Raw genomic sequence first — 21,348 nt, 5'->3', positions numbered from 1 at the left:
CTACTCTGAAAATAGTTTACCAAGATACCAGTCACTTAACATTGGAAGAAGGTAAGCTACACTAAAGCTACCCTTACGAGTAATATAAACACAGCAGAAAAAGAAACGTCCCTTTTTCAGGACCCTGTCTTTCAAAGATAATTCGTAAAAATCCAAATAACTTCACAGCATTGTAAAGGGTTTAAACCCTGTTTCCCCATGCTTGTTCAATGAACGGGGCGGCAGGGTAGCCTAGTGGTTAGAGCGTTGGACTAGTGACCGTTGGACTAGTAACCGGAAGGTTGCAAGTTCAAATCCCCGAGCTGACAAGGTACAAATCTGTCGTTCTGCCCCTGAACAGTTAACCCACTGTTCCTAGGCCGTCAATGAAAATAAGAATTTGTTCTTAACTGACTTGCCTAGTTAAATAAAGGTGTAAAAAAAAAAAAAAATTTGATGAACATGCACCTGCAGAACGGTTGTTAAGACACTAACAGCTTACAGACTGTAGGCAATTAAGGTCACAGTTATGAAAACTTAGGACACTAAGGAGGCCTTTCTACGGACTCTGAAAAACACCTAAAGAAAGATGCCCAGGGTCCCTGCGCATCTGCATGAAAGTGCCTTAGGCATGCAGCAAGGAGGCATGAGGACTGCAGATGTGGCAAGGGCAATAAATTGCCGTGTCCGTACTGTGAGATGCCTAAGACAGCACTACAGGGAGACAGGAAGGACAGATGACCCCCCCCCCCCCCCTCTTTTGTTCAGGGACACATTATTCCACTTCTGTTTGTCATATATCTGTGGAACTTGTTCAGTTTGTCTCAGTTGTTGAATCTTGTTCTGTTCATACAAATATTTACATATGTTAAGTTTGATAAAAAATAAACGCAGTTGACAGTGAGAAGACGTTTCTTTTTTTGCTGAGTTTAGTTTACATAAATTAACTTTGAAAACGTAGTTCACTACATCATGATTATTTATCCCGAAATAGCTAGAGCTAAAGCTTAAATATCATAGACCTCAAATTGCAAGAACAGATCATTCTGGAGTTAAGTGTTAACAGAACGTTTGTGTTTAATAGGCTAAATTAAAACAATGTTTCAAGTGAGAATGAGGAAGGTCTCATGCCATTTCCTACTTTACTCATATTTTATTTTTGCAAAAAAAGTAATGTAGGTCCAGTAGTTAGATACATGGCAAATAGTAATTAACTACAAAAAACACTACCAAGATCTGAACTTAGTTCAACTAGCACCAAGCTACTGCAAAATGTAGTTAAATTATTAGTTGAACTACATGTAGTTCACTACTCTCTAATACTGGCCATCGGTTAATGTCTTGCTCAATAGAGGCCAGCTTCACTGTTAGGATGTACACCATAGACTCGGTACAGTATTTGTGCAGAAAATGCAAGTCAGATAATTCCGCCTCAGGCTATGGCTCAACCTCATGCTGTGTCACAACACCGCAGGCTACTGTTTACGCATCGCTCTCAGAAGTATCTGCTGCATTTGTTCAGTATCCTGTGCTTCTTCCAAGAGGGGTGGAAATCATACACTGCTCTTTTCATGCAGTATGTGTGTGTTTGTCAGAGATGTATTAGGTTTTGTATTCTCTGTTATGTTTATTTTCACGTACAAGGTAAAATATCTTCACATTAGAGTTGATAATGATTGTAATACTGGTACTAACTACTAGTGATGCACCGACGTGACATTTTTGTCCGATACCGATATTTTCCTTGCCCAAAAAAACGATACCGATACTGATAACCGATATTTAACATTTTAGCGTCCTTTTTAAGCATTCTAGCACATGTAAATAGGTAACACGCACGCATGGATGCAGCGGTCTAAGGTACTACATCTCAGTGCAAGAGGCGTCACTACAGTCCCTGGTTCGAATCCAGGCTGTATCACATCTGGCCGTGATTGGGAGTCCCATAGGGATGCGCACAATTGGCCCAGCAGCGTCCGGGCCGTCATTGTAAATAAGAATTTGTTCTTAACTGACTTGCCTAGATAAATAAAGGTTACACACACACTACACTGACTGAAAAGTTACTTTGTTAGCATTTCCATATGTCCCCATTACCAGTAAAACATAATCAAAACCTTTTTCTTTCACTTACTTGCTGTGCTGTTTCGTTGTTCAGTCGTTTCATTCTCAACCAGGATTTCTATGGAACGCCGTTTGGGTTTTTGCGTGTCAAAAAAGATACTTGACGTGTCAAAAACGACAATCTGTTTCAGTAGCTATATAGTTAGCTAGCTAACTTTATAGCTGGGTGTCATCTAAAATAACCCTAATTTATGGTCGGACCCATCTGTGAAGCTAGCCACAATAAGGATTAGCCACAATAGTGGACTTTGCGGTTAGCTTTCAAAATAAAAGTATTGCATAATTCTACTATTTGTTCATTTACATCAGTCAATGACAGTTTTATTTTAAAGGCGAACCGTAAATTCCACTAGTGCCTAATCCTTATTGTGGCTAACTTCACAACCCGGTCCGGTCGAGCATCACTAGCCAGATGAAGCTAGCTGGCTGCTTATAACGTTAGCTTTGGGCAACAGGGTTAAGTAGCTGGCTAGCTATTTATTTTCATGAACTGAAGTTCAATTTCAGTAGGCGAACAACAAGTGGAAATCTAGCTAATACTTAATCACAAGGATTCCTAAATCATTGCTTAGAATAATGAACATGACTGCAGTTTCTGCTGGTCATTATTTTCAGGCTGGTTGTGTTGGTGCTAGCTAGATACCAAGCTAAAGCTAGCTACCCCAGAAGTTGCGGTCGAACAAAGGCTTTATTACCAACGCCGTATTGTAAACACATCGTACGTGTTTGCAGACTTTTTTTGTAAAGCTTTGACAGTGCTATTGTATCTTCTTTGACATGCAAAGACCCAAACGTCGTTCCGTAGTATGCATGTCGTGAAGCTAATAGCAGTGACACTATTACTGTGTAACACCTGTAAAATAGCGCACTTGGTAGTGTGTACTGGTGCTCGACCAGTCGGCGAAAGCCAACATCACCCACGACAGAGAATGGTTGATTGTCAAGGGCAATGAATTCCATTATATTGGCTTAAATGGATTTCGCCTTTTGAGTTGTCTCGCTGAAATGTTGTTACTCTTTCAAATGACTGCTGGACTTGTTGGATGCTCGATCCACACAGCAGACATCGTGTGGGGTAGGTGAGGATTTTACGTGGCGTCATTACGTCATGCACCTACTTCATATAGGTATCCACGGTAGCTTTGACATCGGTTTTTAACATCGGCTTTAAACTAGACATCGGGCCGATACCAATGTTGGCATCCTTAGCTAATATCGTCCGATTCCGATATGCTTACTAATATATTGTGCATCCCTACTAACTACTATAGATAATGTCAACAATACATTTTTATTTTTTAACAACCAAGGATACAAGCGAACCAACTGCAACATCCCAAGGATACAAGCGAACCAACTGCAGCATTGGCAGCTACAGTGTTCTCAATCAGATCTCTCCACATACACAGATAGGGATAGATTGCAGCACACTGTGCTCCTGGAGAAGGAGCGAAAATAAAGCCAAGCTTTATGGTCTATGTCTGATAGAGCCTTGTGCCAGTGGACTTAATGGTTCTTCTGATTCACACAGACAGCAGAGAGGTTCTTAAGGACATGCTTGATACGAGTAGGGTGTTGTTACCCTTAGAAACTGATCTAAGGTCAGATTAGTTTTTCTTTACAATGGATAGTGTTTCGGGGAGGGGTAATGTGATTACAATGACAACTTCTACCCAGTACTGATTGGTACAGGAGGAGGTTAAAGAGAAACCAGCAGCCCTCCCTCATCACTACATCAGAAGTTGAAACTAACTTGTGAAATGGAACACATGGGGATTGTTTTAGCTTTATGACATTTCGCAGGCATTACATGTATGTTCCAGATACTGTGTGGGGGCTCTGCAGTGTTTTGTTACGAGAAATAAAACGAGGAGCTTTATTAATAGTTAAGGCCCTATAAAATTTGCGATGCAGGGAATGTGGACGGAATCCAGACATTAAAACATAATTCAACAATATTTAATCATGTCTTGAACTTAGTAGGAAATCAATTAATTTGCCAAAGATTATGATGTCATGGACGAAATGCGTAGCCTAAGTGATTCGTATGTTCCTTCAACTTTCTGAAGAGGCAACTGCTCGTGAATCCCCATGTTTGTGCGCGTTTGTCTACCGCTTTGTGTAGCCGTTTGCGAGGATGCTAATGACAACTGCCTTCTGGTAGTTGGAAAGGGTTTCATAAAAATATTCTCAATTAAATGTTAACTACAAAGTAGTCTATGCCTACCTGGCAGAATGAGATCATGATTATTTGCATCAATCCAGTAGTGATTTGTTTAGCAAACTCAGCAATCACGTGTGCTACAGAAACACTGCTAGCCAAGTAAGTGTCTTGCTGGTGCGCACTTGAATGAAATGTTATCTACACCCAAAAATGAAAATTTCTTAAGTTTTCCCCAGATCTCAAAAGTGGTCTCAAAATTGTTGTTTTTATATTAAAAATGTGTGATTTTTTTTTTGAGAGCGAAAACATGAAAATCGGGGGGAAAAGCTGAAACCTGAGAAAACTAAATGGAGAAACTGAATTTTGAGACAATACAACATTTTATAGGGCCCTATAAAGTTTATTAAACTAGGGCAACATCAGCTGACATCAACGGGCCATTTCTACTAGAAGAGGAGCTCGAAGTCAGAAAATGTGGGAAAAAAAGGCCTTGCTGTCTTTAAGGAACAGATTCCAAACCCAGGTTATTGGTGTAGCCATGATTCCACCATTTGCAGACAAAACAATAAACTATCTAGTCCACACCAATGTGTCCCAAAGAGTGGATCTGTGTCACCAAGTAGGGTAAGAGTGCATTTGGCGCTACACATCTCAGGTTGTATTTCCACACACCTTGATTGAGTTTGCATCCTGCAGCCATCCATTCCCACACTTCATTGTTTGCATATCTCTAATGTGTTGCAATGTATCCAAGGTGTATCTCCTAATCAGTTTAGCTGACAGGTTTTCTCTTGGCAGCCGCCTTAGCAGCAATGTCAGCCAAATCATTACTTTTGTCTGTAAAGATTCAACCATGTGCTTTCATTTTCAAAGTTGTAACTGGAGAGCATTCAGTTGAGCCATCACCTCTGGTCCATTCTTCACAGGAGCTCCCAGTGATGTCATGAATCCTCTGTTTTTCCATATTTTTCCAAAATAATGGGTAACACCAAAAGCATACCTTGAGTCTTTGTAGATATTAGCTGTTTTTCCTTCAGCCACCAATTCCGCGACCTGTGCTGAATTTCCGGGTTGGAGCGAGCGGTCGCATCTGCACTCGGTCCGCAGGTAGTATTACATTTCATTACATTTCATTATAGTACAACGGTTTGATTTGTCTAATCTTAGCAATTTCTTCTTAGCTAGCTACATAGCCGTCTTTGTATCATAGATAATTGCGTAATTATCGTATTTCGTCGTCCTAACGCAGTCTACACTGCCCTGCAGCTAGCCAGCTAGCTAACGTCCACCGTTAGCTAGTCCACCGTCTACCGATTAGCAGCACAACTATTACACTCAACTGAACGACTTGATTAGTGTAGTGTTAGCTAGCTACATAGTTGTCTTTGCTGTCTTCGTATCCAAGATAATTGTGTAGTTTAGAGTGTGTAGTTTTAGAGTGATTATCTTAATTTACCGAGGTTAGCTAGCCAGCTATTTGTCGTCCTTAACGTAGGAGACACTGCTAGCTAGCCAACAGCTAGCTACATAGCCGTCTTTGTATCAAAGATAATTGTGTAGTCTAGAGCGATTTCCTAGGTTAGCTAGCCAGCTATTGTCGTTCTTTTAACGCAACGTAACGTAATCAACACTGCTAGCTAGCCAGCTAGCCCCGAATAGCAGCACAGTAGAAACTATTACACTCAACGGAACGACTTGATTAGTGTAGTGTCAACAACGCAGCCACTGCCAGCTAGCCTACATAGTCAACAACGCAGCCTCTGCCAGCTAGCCTACTTCAGCAGTACTGTATCATTTTAATCATTTTAGTCAATAAGATTCTTGCTACGTAAGCTTAACTTTCTGAACACTCGAGACGTGTAGTCCACTTGTCATTCCAATCTCCTTTGCATTAGCGTAGCCTCTTGTGTAGCCTGTCAACTATGTGTCTGTCTATCCCTGTTCTCTCCTCTCTGCACAGACCATACAAACGCTCCACACCGCGTGGCCGCGGCCACCCTAATCTGGTGGTCCCAGCGCGCACGACCCACGTGGAGTTCCAGGTCTCCGGTAGCCTCTGGAACTGCCGATCTGCGGCCAACAAGGCAGAGTTCATCTCAGCCTATGCCTCCCTCCAGTCCCTCGACTTCTTGGCACTGACGGAAACATGGATCACCACAGACAACACTGCTACTCCTACTGCTCTCTCTTCGTCTGCCCACGTGTTCTCGCACACCCCGAGAGCTTCTGGTCAGCGGGGTGGTGGCACCGGGATCCTCATCTCTCCCAAGTGGTCATTCTCTCTTTCTCCCCTTACCCATCTGTCTATCGCCTCCTTTGAATTCCATGCTGTCACAGTTACCAGCCCTTTCAAGCTTAACATCCTTATCATTTATCGCCCTCCAGGTTCCCTCGGAGAGTTCATCAATGAGCTTGATGCCTTGATAAGCTCCTTTCCTGAGGACGGCTCACCTCTCACAGTTCTGGGCGACTTTAACCTCCCCACGTCTACCTTTGACTCATTCCTCTCTGCCTCCTTCTTTCCACTCCTCTCCTCTTTTGACCTCACCCTCTCACCTTCCCCCTACTCACAAGGCAGGAAATACGCTCGACCTCATCTTTACTAGATGCTGTTCTTCCACTAACCTCATTGCAACTCCCCTCCAAGTCTCCGACCACTACCTTGTATCCTTTTCCCTCTCGCTCTCATCCAACACTTCCCACACTGCCCCTACTCGGATGGTATCGCGCCGTCCCAACCTTTGCTCTCTCTCCCCGCTACTCTCTCCTCTTCCATCCTATCATCTCTTCCCTCTGCTCAAACCTTCTCCAACCTATCTCCTGATTCTGCCTCCTCAACCCTCCTCTCCTCCCTTTCTGCATCCTTTGACTCTCTATGTCCCCTATCCTCCAGGCCGGCTCGGTCCTCCCTCCCGCTCCGTGGCTCGACGACTCATTGCGAGCTCACAGAACAGGGCTCCGGGCAGCCGAGCGGAAATGGAGGAAAACTCGCCTCCCTGCGGACCTGGCATCCTTTCACTCCCTCCTCTCTACATTTTCCTCTTCTCTCTCTGCTGCTAAAGCCACTTTCTACCACTCTAAATTCCAAGCATCTGCCTCTAACCCTAGGAAGCTCTTTGCCACCTTCTCCTCCCTCTTGAATCCTCCTCCCCCTCCCCCTCCTCCCTCTCTGCAGATGACTTCGTCAACCATTTTGAAAAGAAGGTCGACGACATCCGATCCTCGTTTGCTAAGTCAAACGACACCGCTGGTTCTGCTCACACTGCACTACCCTGTGCTCTGACCTCTTTCTCCCTCTCTCTCCAGATGAAATCTCGCGTCTTGTGACGGCCGGCCGCCCAACAACCTGCCCGCTTGACCCTATCCCCTCCTCTCTTCTCCAGACCATTTCCGGAGACCTTCTCCCTTACCTCACCTCGCTCATCAACTCATCCCTGACCGCTGGCTACGTCCCTTCCGTCTTCAAGAGAGCGAGAGTTGCACCCCTTCTGAAAAAACCTACACTCGATCCCTCCGATGTCAACAACTACAGACCAGTATCCCTTCTTTCTTTTCTCTCCAAAACTCTTGAACGTGCCGTCCTTGGCCAGCTCTCCCGCTATCTCTCTCAGAATGACCTTCTTGATCCATATCAGTCAGGTTTCAAGACTAGTCATTCAACTGAGACTGCTCTTCTCTGTATCACGGAGGCGCTCCGCACTGCTAAAGCTAACTCTCTCTCCTCTGCTCTCATCCTTCTAGACCTATCGGCTGCCTTCAATACTGTGAACCATCAGATCCTCCTCTCCACCCTCTCCGAGTTGGGCATCTCCGGCGCGGCCCACGCTTGGATTGCGTCCTACCTGACAGGTCGCTCCTACCAGGTGGCGTGGCGAGAATCCGTCTCCACACCACGTGCTCTCACCACTGGTGTCCCCCAGGGCTCTGTTCTAGGCCCTCTCCTATTCTCGCTATACACCAAGTCACTTGGCTCTGTCATAACCTCACATGGTCTCTCCTATCATTGCTATGCAGACGACACACAATTAATCTTCTCCTTTCCCCTTCTGATGACCAGGTGGCGAATCGCATCTCTGCATGTCTGGCAGACATATCAGTGTGGATGACGGATCACCACCTCAAGCTGAACCTCGGCAAGACGGAGCTGCTCTTCCTCCCGGGGAAGGACTGCCCGTTCCATGATCTCGCCATCACGGTTGACAACTCCACTGTGTCCTCCTCCCAGAGCGCTAAGAACCTTGGCGTGATCCTGGACAACACCCTGTCGTTCTCAACTAACATCAAGGCGGTGGCCCGTTCCTGTAGGTTCATGCTCTACAACATCCGCAGAGTACGACCCTGCCTCACACAGGAAGCGGCGCAGGTCCTAATCCAGGCACTTGTCATCTCCCGTCTGGATTACTGCAACTCGCTGTTGGCTGGGCTCCCTGCCTGTGCCATTAAACCCCTACAACTCATCCAGAACGCCGCAGCCCGTCTGGTGTTCAACCTTCCCAAGTTCTCTCACGTCACCCCGCTCCTCCGCTCTCTCCACTGGCTTCCAGTTGAAGCTCGCATCCGCTACAAGACCATGGTGCTTGCCTACGGAGCTGTGAGGGGAACGGCACCTCAGTACCTCCAGGCTCTGATCAGGCCCTACACCCAAACAAGGGCACTGCGTTCATCCACCTCTGGCCTGCTCGCCTCCCTACCACTGAGGAAGTACAGTTCCCGCTCAGCCCAGTCAAAAAATCCAGAAAATCACTGTAGGATTTTTAATGAATTTATTTGCAAATTATGGTGGAAAATAAGTATTTGGTCACCAACAAAGAAGCAAGATTTCTGGCTCTCACAGACCTGTAACTTCTTCTTTAAGAGGCTCCTCTGTCCTCCACTCGTTACCTGTATTAATGGCACCTGTTTGAACTTGTTATCAGTATAAGACACCTGTTCACAACCTCAAACAGTCACACTCCACTATGGCCAAGACCGAAGAGCTGTCAAAGGACACCAGAAACAAAATTGTAGACCTGCACCAGGCTGGGAAGACTGAATCTGCAATAGGTAAGCAGCTTGGTTTGAAGAAATCAACTGTGGGAGCAATTATTAGGAAATGGAAGACATACAAGACCACTGATAATCTCCCTCGATCTGGGGCTCCACGCAAGATCTCACCCCGTGGGGTCAAAATGATCACAAGAACAGTGAGCAAAAATCCCAGGGACTCAAATCCTGCAGTGCCAGACGTGTCCCCCTGCTTAAGCGCATTTGGATGATCCAGAAGAAGATTGGGAGAATGTCAGATGAAACCAAAATATAAATTTTTGATAAAAACTCAACTCGTTGTGTTTGGAGGACAAAGAATGCTGAATTGCATCCAAAGAACACCATACCTACTGTGAAGCATGGGGGTGGGAACATCATGCTTTGGGGCTGTTTTTCTGCAAAGGGACCAGGACGACTGATCCGTGTAAAGGAAAGAATGAATGGGGCCATGTATCGTGAGATTTTGAGTGAAAACCTCCTTCCATCAGCAAGGGCATTGAAGATGAAACGTGGCTGGGTCTTTCAGCATGACAATGATCCCAAACACACCGCCCGGGCAACGAAGGAGTGTCTTCGTAAGAAGCATTTCAAGGTCCCGGAGTGGCCTAGCCAGCCTCCAGATCTCAACCTCATAGAAAATCTTTGGAGGGAGTTGAAAGTCCGTGTTGCCCAGCAACAGCCCCAAAACATCACTGCTCTAGAGGAGATCTGCATGGCGGAATGGGCCAAAATACCAGCAACAGTGTGTGAAAACCTTGTGAAGACTTACAGAAAACGTTTGACCTCTGTCATCGCCAACAAAGGGTATATAACAAAGTATTGAGATAAACTTTTGTTATTGACCAAATACTTATTTTCCACCATAATTTACAAATAAATGCATTAAAAATCCTACAATGTGATTTTTCTGGAGTTTTTTTTTTCATTTTGTCTCATAGTTGAAGTGTACCTATGATGAAAATTACAGGCCTCTCTCATCTTTTTAAGTGGGAGAACTTGCACAATTGGTGGCTGAGTAAATACTTTTTTGCCCCACTGTATGTTTTGCATAAGATATGGGCAATACAGTGACTTCAGCACCTGTATCTACTAAAGAAAATGTATTGCAAAGTTGTTAACCATCATGTTCACATATATTCTATTTGATTTCATATGTACACCAGCTGAGATTGGAAGTAATAGGGGGTCTGTTAGTTTACCTCCACATCATCCAGAAAACTCTGCTGCTGAGCCGGAGAGGGCTTCTTAAATGTCTGCATCAGTGTTGGGGCTGTTGTCTTGAGTCCATTTTCACGTAGACGGATCCTGCTTATCCTATTATTTTTGCCAGTGACCAGAAATCCCACAATAATGACACACCAGGTTTCTCTTCTGCTGAACGGATATTGTTGTTGGTTTCACTCGGAACCTGCACAACTCTGATAAGACAGTTTATTATGTTGATTGATGTCTCTGTCCAGTCGTGACCGTCTGTCTGATGTCGCCGTAATTTTGTCTCTCCCAGTCATTAGTTGTGGAAACAAATGTTTTTCGCAAATAATGTATGGATCAGCTGATGAGTGATTACACTCAATTACTCCAAAAATGGGGCATCTTCATCTTCCATGTCGGGTAACCCACTGTGTCTAACCACCTCTAAACCTTTCTTCAAATTCAACAAACGGTTATTTTGGTTTTTGAACACATTTGGTTATCTCTCCCCAATTTGGTGGTTAAGGAAAACATGTATGGTTCTCCATCCACCGGCCACATCTTGCTCTTCACCACCCACAGCTCTTTAAACCTTTTATTCAAGTACACCATGTTCATGGTTATTCAAAACAAAGGCTATTAACTGTAACCCATCATAAGGATATAGACTGTAGAGTTTCTTAATGCTTCAAATGGTCCCACGTTTTCATACCTACATCTTGTGGATATTTCAACTAGAGGTCGACCGATTAATCGGAATGGCCGATTTAATTAGGGCCGATTTCAAGTTTTCATAACAATCGGAAATCGGTATTTTTGGGCGCCAATTTTAATTATTATTTTAATTTTATTTAACTAGGCAAGTTAGTTAACACATTCTTATTCTCAATGACTGCCTAGGAACGGTGGGTTAACGGTGGGTTTTCACCTTGTCAGCTCGGGGAATCTAATCTTGCAACCTTACAGTTAACTAGTCCAACGCAATAACGACCTGCAATAACGACCTGCCTCTCTCTCGTTGCACTCCACAAGGTGACTGCCTGTTACGCGAATGCAGTAAGCCAAGGTAAGTTGCTAGCTAGCATTAAACTTATCTTATAAAAACAATCAATCATAATCACTAGTTAACTACACATGGTTGATGATATTACTAGATATTATCTAGCGTGTCCTGTGTTGCATATAATCTGACTAAGCATACAAGTCTCTAAGTATCTGACTGAGCGGTGGTAGGCAGAAGCAGGCGTGTAAACATTCATTCAAACAGCACTTTCGTGTGTTTTGCCAGCAGCTCTTCGTTGTGCGTCAAGCATTGCGCTGTTTATGACTTCAAGCCTATCAACTCACGAGATGAGTCTGGTGTAAACGAAGTGAAATGGCTAGCTAGTTAGCGCGCGCGAATAGTGTTTCAAACGTCACTCACTCTGAGCCTTCTAGTAGTTGTTCCTCTTGCTCTGCATGGGTAACGCTGCTTCGATGGTGGCTGTTGTCGTTGTGTTGCTGGTTCGAGCCCAGGGAGGAGCGAGGAGAGGGACGGAAGCTATACTGTTACACTGGCAATACTAAAGTACCTATAAGAACATCCAATAGTCAACGGTTAATGAAATACAAATGGTATAGAGGGAAATAGTCTTATAATAACTACATCCTAAAACTTCTTACCTGGGAATATTGAAGACTCATGTTAAAAAGAACAACCAGCTTTCATATGTTCTCATGTTCTGAGCAAGGAACTGAAATGTTAGCTTTCTTACATAGCACATATTGCACTTTTTATTTTATTCTCCAACACTTTGTTTTTGCATTATTTACTTGAGGCTAAATTGATTTTGTTGATGTATTATAATAAGTTAAAATAAGTGTTAATTCAGTATTGTTGTAATTGTCATTATTACAAATGCATTTTTTTTTAATCGTCCGATTAATCGGTATCGGCTTTTTTGGTCCTCCAATAATCGGTATCTGCGTTGAAAAATCAGTCAACCTCTAGTTTCAACATTTTTGACCATTCATCCAACTACCCTGCTCAAAAAAATAAAGGGAACACTTAAACAACACAATGTAACTCCAAGTCAATGGCACTTCTGTGAAATCAAACTGTCCACTTAGGAAGCAACACTGATTGACAGTAAATTTCACATGCTGTTGTGCAAATGGAATAGACAGGTGGAAATTATAGGCATTTAGCAAGACACCCCCAATAAAGGAGTGGTTCTGCAGGTGGGGACAACAGACCACTTCTCAGTTCCTATGCTTCCTGGCTGATGTTTTGGTCACTTTTGAATGCTGCCGGTGCTTTCACTCTAGTGGTAGCATGAGACGGAGTCTACAACCCACACAAGTGGCTCAGGTAGTGCAGCTCATCCAGGATGGGACATCAATGCGAGCTGTGGCAAGAAGGTTTGCTGTGTCTGTCAGCGTAGTGTCCAGAGCATGGAGGCGCTACCAGGAGACAGGCCAGTACTTCAGGAGATGTGGAGGAGGCCGTAGGAGGGCAACAACCCAGCAGCAGGACCGCTACCTCCGCCGTTGTGCAAGGAGGAGCAGGAGGAGCACTGCCAGAGCCCTGCAAAATTATCTCCAGCAGGCCACAAATGTGCATGTGTCTGCTCAAACGGTCAGAAACAGACTCCATGAGGGTGGTATGAGGGCCCGACGTCCACAGGTGGGGGTTGTGCTTACAGCCCAACACCGTGCAGGACGTTTGGCATTTGCCAGAGAACACCAAGATTGGCAAATTCACCACTGGCGCCCTGTGCTCTTCACAGATGAAAGCAGGTTCACACTGAGCACATGTGACGGTCTGGAGACGCCGTGGAGAACGTTCTGCTGCCTGCAACATCCTCCAGCATGACCGGTTTGGCGGTGGGTCAGTCATGGTGTGGGGTGGCATTTCTTTGAGGGGCTGCACAGCCCTCCATGTGCTCGCCAGAGGTAGCCTGACTGCCATTAGGTACCGAGATGAGATCCTCAGACCCCTTGTGAGACCATATGCTGGTGTGGTTGGCCCTGGGTTCCTCCTAATGCACGACCATGCTAGACCTCATGTGGCCGGAGTGTGTCAGCAGTTCCTGCAAGAGGAAGGCATTGATGCTATGGACTGGCCCGCCCGTTCCCCAGACCTGAATCCAATTGAGCACATCTGGGACATCATGTCTCGCTCCATCCACCAATGCCACGTTGCACCACAGACTGTCCAGGAGTTGGCGGATGCTTTTGTCCAGGTCTGGGAGGAGATCCTTCAGGAGACCATCCGCCACCTCATCAGGAGCATGCCCAGGCGTTGTAGTGAGGTCATACAGGCACGTGGAGGCCACACACACTACTGAGCCTCATTTAGACTTGTTTTAAGGACATTACATCAAAGTTGGATCAGCCTGTAGTGTGGTTTTCCACTTTAATTTTGAGTGTGACTCCAAATCCAGACCTCCATGGGTTGATATATTTGATTTCCATTGATCATTTTTGTGTGATTTTGTAGTCAGCACATTCAACTATGTATAGAAAAAGTATTTAATAAGAATATTTCATTCATATTTTTTTTTTGAGCAGTGTATTTTGGAGATGCTGATTTGTGTGATTACTGTCACCAGAGGTTTGTCTTTACTACATTTTACAGCCTGTGTTCTGGTTGGCCTAAGAAATCGTTCGTCACTGCTGTCAGAATCTGTTGACTCAAAGCCAGGCAATGCTGACCAGATGCTTGAATGCCGATCATCCTTTGCGCAGCTCAGCCTGAGGGTAGATTGAAGGAACAAAGGGTCCTCCACATGTTGGAGCCAAGTCTGTTTTTACGACCCTTCCCTGTAATTGTTGAATTTCTTCTTTCAAGGTTTTGATCTGTCCACCAAGAGCTTTCAAACTTTCTTTATCTCTCTGCAATGTCCTATCGTGATTCTCCAGAAATAATTTCTCATCCTGTTTTCTTTCTTCGGCTAATACAGTTAAAGATCATCGTGACTTTGTCAAGGAGTTAGACATTCTCTGTATTTTTCCCCAAGCTTTTTGTATATCAGACAGATTCCATCTTTGTCAACAATGACAGAATATTTCTTTATCTCATGCCTACACTTCTCTACTTTGAAATGGTTCTTCATATCACTAGACAGTGAATTTAACATCTCTTTCATACTCTCATCCGGAGGAGCTGTTCCACCCTTTTCCAGAGTGGTTTTCTCACTTAACAATGGCGCTACATTTAACTTCAAAGTTGTATAATATATCTCTCTCTGTTTTATATATTTATTTAACCCCAAAATATATCCCCCTTTGAGGACTCAAACCATTTCTAGAACACATTGTCTCTCTAGGGCCAGGCTACCCATAAAAGTTATGTTCACTTAAAAAAAGCTTTTTGACAGGGATGCAAACTAGTCACCTTTCGGATAAATTTGCCGTTTTGAATCCAAAATATGTGACCTATGTGAATTGTGTAGCGCCAATGAGGGAAGGTGAGTGATGCGCGTTAGGAGCAATACTGGCTGTATCCAGGGCTCAGCCAATCGTTCACATAAAAGAATGCAGCACGTGACTGAAGAGAGAAGACACAACCAACTTTCTAGTTACAGAATCAGCGCGCGAGCTGGAAAGTTGCAAAGGCAGTTTGCCAGTTAACTGGTATCAGTCTCCTTGCCATTCCTCAAATTATAACGTGTTAGTTGCACACTGAACCCTGGCAATCTGTGAAATGTTAACGAAATAACTATCTGTGAACTGACGTTTTCCCTCTACAGTATGTGGTTAATTTTCAGAATGAGAGAATTAGGTAAAAACAAGTGGATTCATGGATCAAGTGTAGCTGGAGCTGGGCCTGGCTTATGCTGGAGGCCAATAGAGGTGAAAGAAATGCCAAACACTTTCCCTCTTTCAATACAGTAGATAAAATGGGTATGCCAGGTGTACTCTCTGCCTGAAAGAGATCATTTATGCCAAAAAAGGGTTTCATGCTCTGCTGGCACATTGTAGAACAGATGTCCACAGGTAGAAAGTGAACAATGTAATAACGTGCAGTGTAGCCCAAAGATATTGCTTTCGTTGTGTTGAATTTGACAGTAACTTGTGTGTGAGTGAGGGGGATTATTACATTTTTTTACTTAGTGAATGTTAATTTTGTACACAACCTTGTGCACTTGATCACTATAGTGCCAACTATCATGGAGCAAAAATAGAATGCCTGTTTGTTTCGTTCATATTTTACTTTAAGATGTTTTTTTCCCCCAATTGCAATATTTAGATGAGTATGGTCACAAGTGTTCTATTATAAAGGCTGTGATGGCTAACTGCAATATTACTGTATTTTTTTTACATGTTTCAGTGAAAAGAGAAAAAAAAGTCATCTTTTTGGGCCCTCACCGGTTTGTATCCCTGTGTTGAAGACTTACGTTAACCACACGTGTAAAAATTGCTACTCAACTAGCAACTCGCTTCTATGCAAAAAGAAGGGACTCTAACCCCTAACCGAGCAAGACAAAACTCTGTAATAGAACAAAGGACTTGAACCCTTATACATCACAGATACGTTTCACTCATTGCATGCACTAATTTTAACCTGATTTGGTTCTTTTAAAATTATATTGGTCTAGACTCACTCAGCACTGATGGCCATCAATCAGGAGATTAAGAGTAGACTCTCCTCTGGATCAATACACAGTTAAGTTTTCTTGTTGTTCAGACCAATTCGTCACGGCACCAAACGTTAGCAGTTGTTGTTATTCTTTAATAGCACAGACCCCAAAGCAAATCAAGGGGAGGAAATATGTTTATTCAAAGAGGATAAATCATAGATATTATGCTGAGAGGTAGATGATCATTCTCCCCTGTCCTCAGTGATGCTCTTCTGTGGTTCTCTCCCAGTTCTCCACAGAACAAAGGGACAGCATGTCGTTTTATAACCCAGCCCTAGCCAATTATAATTCCTTGCAATAAAACTGGGCCAAATAACAAGTATCCTATTTCAGGCTCACTGTATCAACACATTCCTCCCATACCCATTGCTCATTAATCCCCTATTACAGAAAAACTACTATTTCCATTGATTGTTAGTACTCTATTGACCTCTCGTCCTCTGCGTTGTGTATTTATCTTTGGAATATTCTTACAGTATTCACTAAGTTGGTTTATATTAAGATAATGTTTTAGAGGGCCAGAGATACACCTGTGATAATAATCTGAATTTCCCAAAAAGGCCACTAGATGTCATATGATAAAATTCTGGTAGTTTTTTGGTAAACTTCAAAAGTTTCAAGTAGTATACCCTTTGCACCTCTAGTCAGAACCACATTCCTCCTACAACCAACATGTTGATTGGAATAAGCCCCTCATAATAATATAGCCTAGTGTTGGGTGTTTGGGCCTTGTTGAGTTGATTCTGAAAGAGGGATCTATTGACCCTCATATTTGTTTTTAAAGCGGTAGACGCACTGCTTTTCCCAAAGTACTTTCTGCTGTAGGGTTTGACGTCTCCTGTATAGGCCTAGTCACTCATGTCTCCACTCACTGTGTCTCTCCCTGCAGCCCCACGAGTTTGACGAGTGTCGTATTGACATCAGTGTGAACGACAGTGTGTGGTACCTACGGGCAGAGGACCCAGAGCACCGGCTCCAATGGATTGACTCCATCGAACTACACAAGGTAAGAATGAAGGATCTCTTTCTCTCTTGTACACAGAAGTACCAGAGATCTTCCCCTTGGCATGTGCAATTTACGTTTATTCTCCAATACTTTAAGATCTACACATAAGTGCATCAGCCTAGTGGTTGGTTTGGAATAGAACGAGAGGTAGTAGAGGTAGCCAAGACTAGAGGTTAGAGAGGCAGCCAGTAGACAGAAAGTTTCTAGTTCAAGTCCCGGGCCAAGAAATACAAACAAGTGAGAGATGGTGGCAACCGGAAGCATCGTGATTTGAGATCCCGTATTTACAGTATGCTACCATTCCCAGGAATTGACATGTTGCAACATGACTGCTCCTGAGTGGAACTGGTCGACTGGTTTGTGACAGTTGAATGTGGGACGAACAGGAAAAACTTGGTGTGTGTGTTAGGGCCAGGATGATGCCACAGATAGAACAATGAGGAGTTATTTCACCAGATGTATAAATGTGAAGCATCCGCTTGGCGTTTCCTTCCTCTCACTACCAAATATGGTAGTGAGAGGAAGCCCAGTGGTCGGCGGGTTGTTGAATGGTGTGTGTTGCTCAGAGGCAGTACATTCATTGTCGTCAGTTCTATAAAACAGTGCCAATTTTCACTGTCACTAAATATGATCATATTTATTTTACAGTTATAAGGCAGGTGAAATGTAATGACTGATTCCCTAAACTGATCATTACTATATGTAGATATTTAAACTTAACATACTTCATGCCCTATTCACCCACTTTTCTTGAATAGGAACTCCATCATATTTGTACTAGATTTGAGTTGTTTAGCAGACACTCTTATCCTGAGCAACTTCCATTCATCTAAAGATAGCTAGCTGAAACAACCACATCACAGTTGTTAAGTCATTTTCCCCTCAGAGGTTATCAGCAAAGTCAGTGCTAGTGGGAAAAGACGAGTGCATGTTTTCTGGGGGGGAGATAAGACTGAGTTGTCTCATTTTAAGATACTCTTAGACGAGGTAGGGTACTAATAAGTACTTGAGCTTGTCGTCAAAAGTGAGTATGTCTTAGCAATAAATAACTATTTTTACCAGAAAGGCGAGTTATGCACTGAGTATACCAAACATTAGGAACACCTGAGTTGCACCAGCCTTTTTGCCCTCAGAACAGCCTCAATTTGTCTGGCATTGACTCGACAAGGTGTGAAGCGTTCCACAGGGATGCTGGCCCATGTTGACACAGATGCTTCCAACAGTTGTGTTAAGTTGGCTGGATGTCCTTTAGTTGGTGGACCATTCTTGATACACACGGGAAACTGTTGAGCGTGGAAAACCCCAGCAGCGTTGCAGTTCTTGACACAAACCGGTCCGCCTGGCACCTACTACCATACCCTGTTCAAAGGCACTTAAATATTTTGTCTTGGTCATTCACCCTCTGAATGGCACACATCTACACTGATTTGAAGTGGATTTAAGTGACCTCATAGCTTTCACCTGGTTAGTTTGTCATGGAAATGTTCTTAATGTTTTGTATACTCAGTGTATTTATGGCACTATGCAGCATTACTAGTTACTGTTTATGACAATCTGACTTCTTTGCCTATATGTATTTGCTGTAGGCCATTTCAAATAAGAAAGCAAGGGGAGAATGTAGACTAGACACAGCGGACAATTCCACTAAAGCAGCTCAATGTCCTGTCAGGAAACGTCTGTGTATAGCATTCACGTGGAGCTTGTTGTTTTTGTCTGCCAATCAGAGCTGACAGAGCGACACTACAGTCCACAAGAAGCAACATGTGTAGCAAGTGAAGTGAGAGCTAATGCAAGGTCAGATTAGACTGGCTGAAACACGAGAGGCACGCCTCTGGTCCCTTTCCCTTGCATCCTGTGGACACACACACACACACACACACACACACACAAGCCTGTTACATTCTGAAGCTGTCTCCACCAGACAGGAATATTAGAAAATATTTTCCTCTACATAGCCTCTGTCCAGGCTTTCAGCAACATTAACTTTGATTGTGATTATAGCCTAACGGTGGTTATAGCTGGGGTTTTATTGTAATTTTTTGCAAAAAAAAGTGGTTGGCCAATAGGGGTTGATACCATCCTATATCACAATATTTTCTGAGTATATAATCATGATAGGACAAATGTTGACATCTCCATACCCAAGCATACAATGCACTGTACCAAGCCTCCTATAGGCCTCCAAACCTATTGGGTCACAAGCTAGCGTAGTCAGTGTCCTGTTCCCCCTTCAATAGATCCCATTGGACTAAAGGCAATCCTTGTGCTTTCCTGGAGTAGACCTGTTTCTCAGGGTTTGATTCTGTATTTCACTGGCTGGGAGAATAATGTATTTCTTACTCTGGAGACTGGTTGAACACGTGTTCCCCAACTTCAGTCGTCAAGTACACTCAACAGCACAAACTTTTTGTTGTCGCCCAGGAACAAACACATCTAATTCAACTTGTCACAGGCTTGATGATTAGTTCAAAAGTAGAATCAGTTGTGCTTTTCCGGGGCCACAACAAAAATATGTACTGTTGGGGGTGCGTGAAGACCGGAGTTGAGAACACTGGTCTAATGTATTCTCCCCCCACCCCTCCAGGCGGAGTCGGGGTCTGGTTCAGAGTCCAGTCTGAGGCGTCATGGCTCCATGCTGTCTCTCACCTCTGCTGCCAGCGGCTTCTCTGCCACCTCCACTTCCTCCTTCAAGGTAAAACCACCACAACACTGACAACACATTTCCAGGGAAATTCCATGGGAAAGTCAACCTGCGCATGCCTAAATAGTTAGTCATTTCCAAATGAATCCACATTTATAATTATCCTTAAGGTCTACATGTTGGAGTTCAGGCTTTATTTGAAAAGTTTAAGTCAGAAATTGTATGAATTATGTTCATTTAAGAATAGCAAGCCAAGTCTCGGAAGGCTTTTCCGTCAATCATATTTCATGGCTTTTTGAAAGAGCTCACAGTGCTTGTTTCTCCACTCACAGCTGTCCCCCAGTGTTGGTTATGAAGATGAGATGTAAATGAAGCAGTATAGACCAAATTGAAGTGTTGTGAGTTTTGTTTGCTGTTTTGTTTGATGTATCATGTCTTAGCTTGTGCATTCACCACATTTTGTGTGATTGTTTTGAGATGTAATCTTCAGACTTTTAAAGAAGCAATTATTAATATAATGAAAATGATATGTTCCATCTAGCTAATATTATCTTGAAAAATATGAGCTGGAATGCATTTCTCATACATGGCATTAATGTCTTAAAGGATAGAAAGATGAGAAGAGTGCTTATCAACAATCTGAACAGTCCTGGAGTGTCCTTTTCAAATGAAAGCACCCCAAAATACACCAACTTAATCCAGTGTCCAGAAAAGTGGATTGACAGTATAGGCACATGTACAGTGCATTCGGAAAATATTCAGATCCCTTGACATTTTCCACATTTTGTTACGTTACAGCCTTATTGTAAAATGGATTCAATTGATTTTCCCCCTAATCAGTCCCTCCAGGATTTCGCGGGGGAAATAGTGATTTCTGCAGCCAAAAATGCTTGATTTTGCTGCAGCTATTCTGAAATTCTGTGATACATTTTGCAATTCAGTCATGGTGATCTGCCGCTGCTGTGGGAACTGTTCTGGCATTCTCTTATGCTTTGCTGATTCGAAGTGACTGTTGATTGTTGACTTTCTCTAGTTAACTGTTATTTTCATTGGCAAATGAGATATTTTTTGATTGGGCCATTTCCACGGTAAAAGTGCGGGAATTGGTCAAAATTGCGAGCTCTCGTCTAATATGTGCTGATTGGTTGATTTTGCGATCGCGGAATCCTGGAGGGACTGCCCAATCTACACAAAATACCCCACAATGACAGAGCGAAAAACTGTTTTTTATCAAATTTAAAATAAAAAAACAGGTACTCATTTACATACGTATTCAGACCCAGGTGCATCCTGTTTCATCCTTGAGCTGTTTCTACAACTTGGAGTCCACCTGTGGTAAATTCAATTGATTGGACATGATTTGGAAAGGCACACACATTTCTATATAATGTCCCACAGTTGACATGTCAGCACAAAAACCAAGCCATGAGGTCGAAGGAATTGTTCGTAGAGCTTCGAGACAGGATTGTGTCGAGGCACAGATCTGGGGAAGGGTACCAAAATACAGGGTACCCATTATTCTTAAATGGAAGAAATTTGGAACCACCGAGACTCTTCCTAGAGGTGGCCGCCCAGACAAACTGAGCAAGTGGGG

General features: G+C 43.4%; 1 protein-coding gene across 1 annotated transcript in view; it reads left to right on the top strand.

Annotated features, from left to right (window-relative positions):
* LOC115140165 (ceramide transfer protein-like) overlaps positions 1 to 21,348 on the top strand; it is a 45,747-nt gene that overhangs the window by 4,427 nt on the left and 19,972 nt on the right. Inside the window, exons 3-4 of the mRNA XM_065026712.1 lie at positions 16,997 to 17,113; positions 19,698 to 19,805. Coding sequence (XP_064882784.1) covers positions 16,997 to 17,113; positions 19,698 to 19,805 — 225 coding nt within the window. The remainder of the gene's footprint in view (positions 1 to 16,996; positions 17,114 to 19,697; positions 19,806 to 21,348) is intronic.

Source organism: Oncorhynchus nerka, linkage group LG13, assembly GCF_034236695.1.
Source record: "Oncorhynchus nerka isolate Pitt River linkage group LG13, Oner_Uvic_2.0, whole genome shotgun sequence".
Lineage (NCBI taxonomy): Eukaryota > Metazoa > Chordata > Actinopteri > Salmoniformes > Salmonidae > Oncorhynchus > Oncorhynchus nerka.
This window is presented reverse-complemented; position numbering and strand designations above follow the sequence as displayed.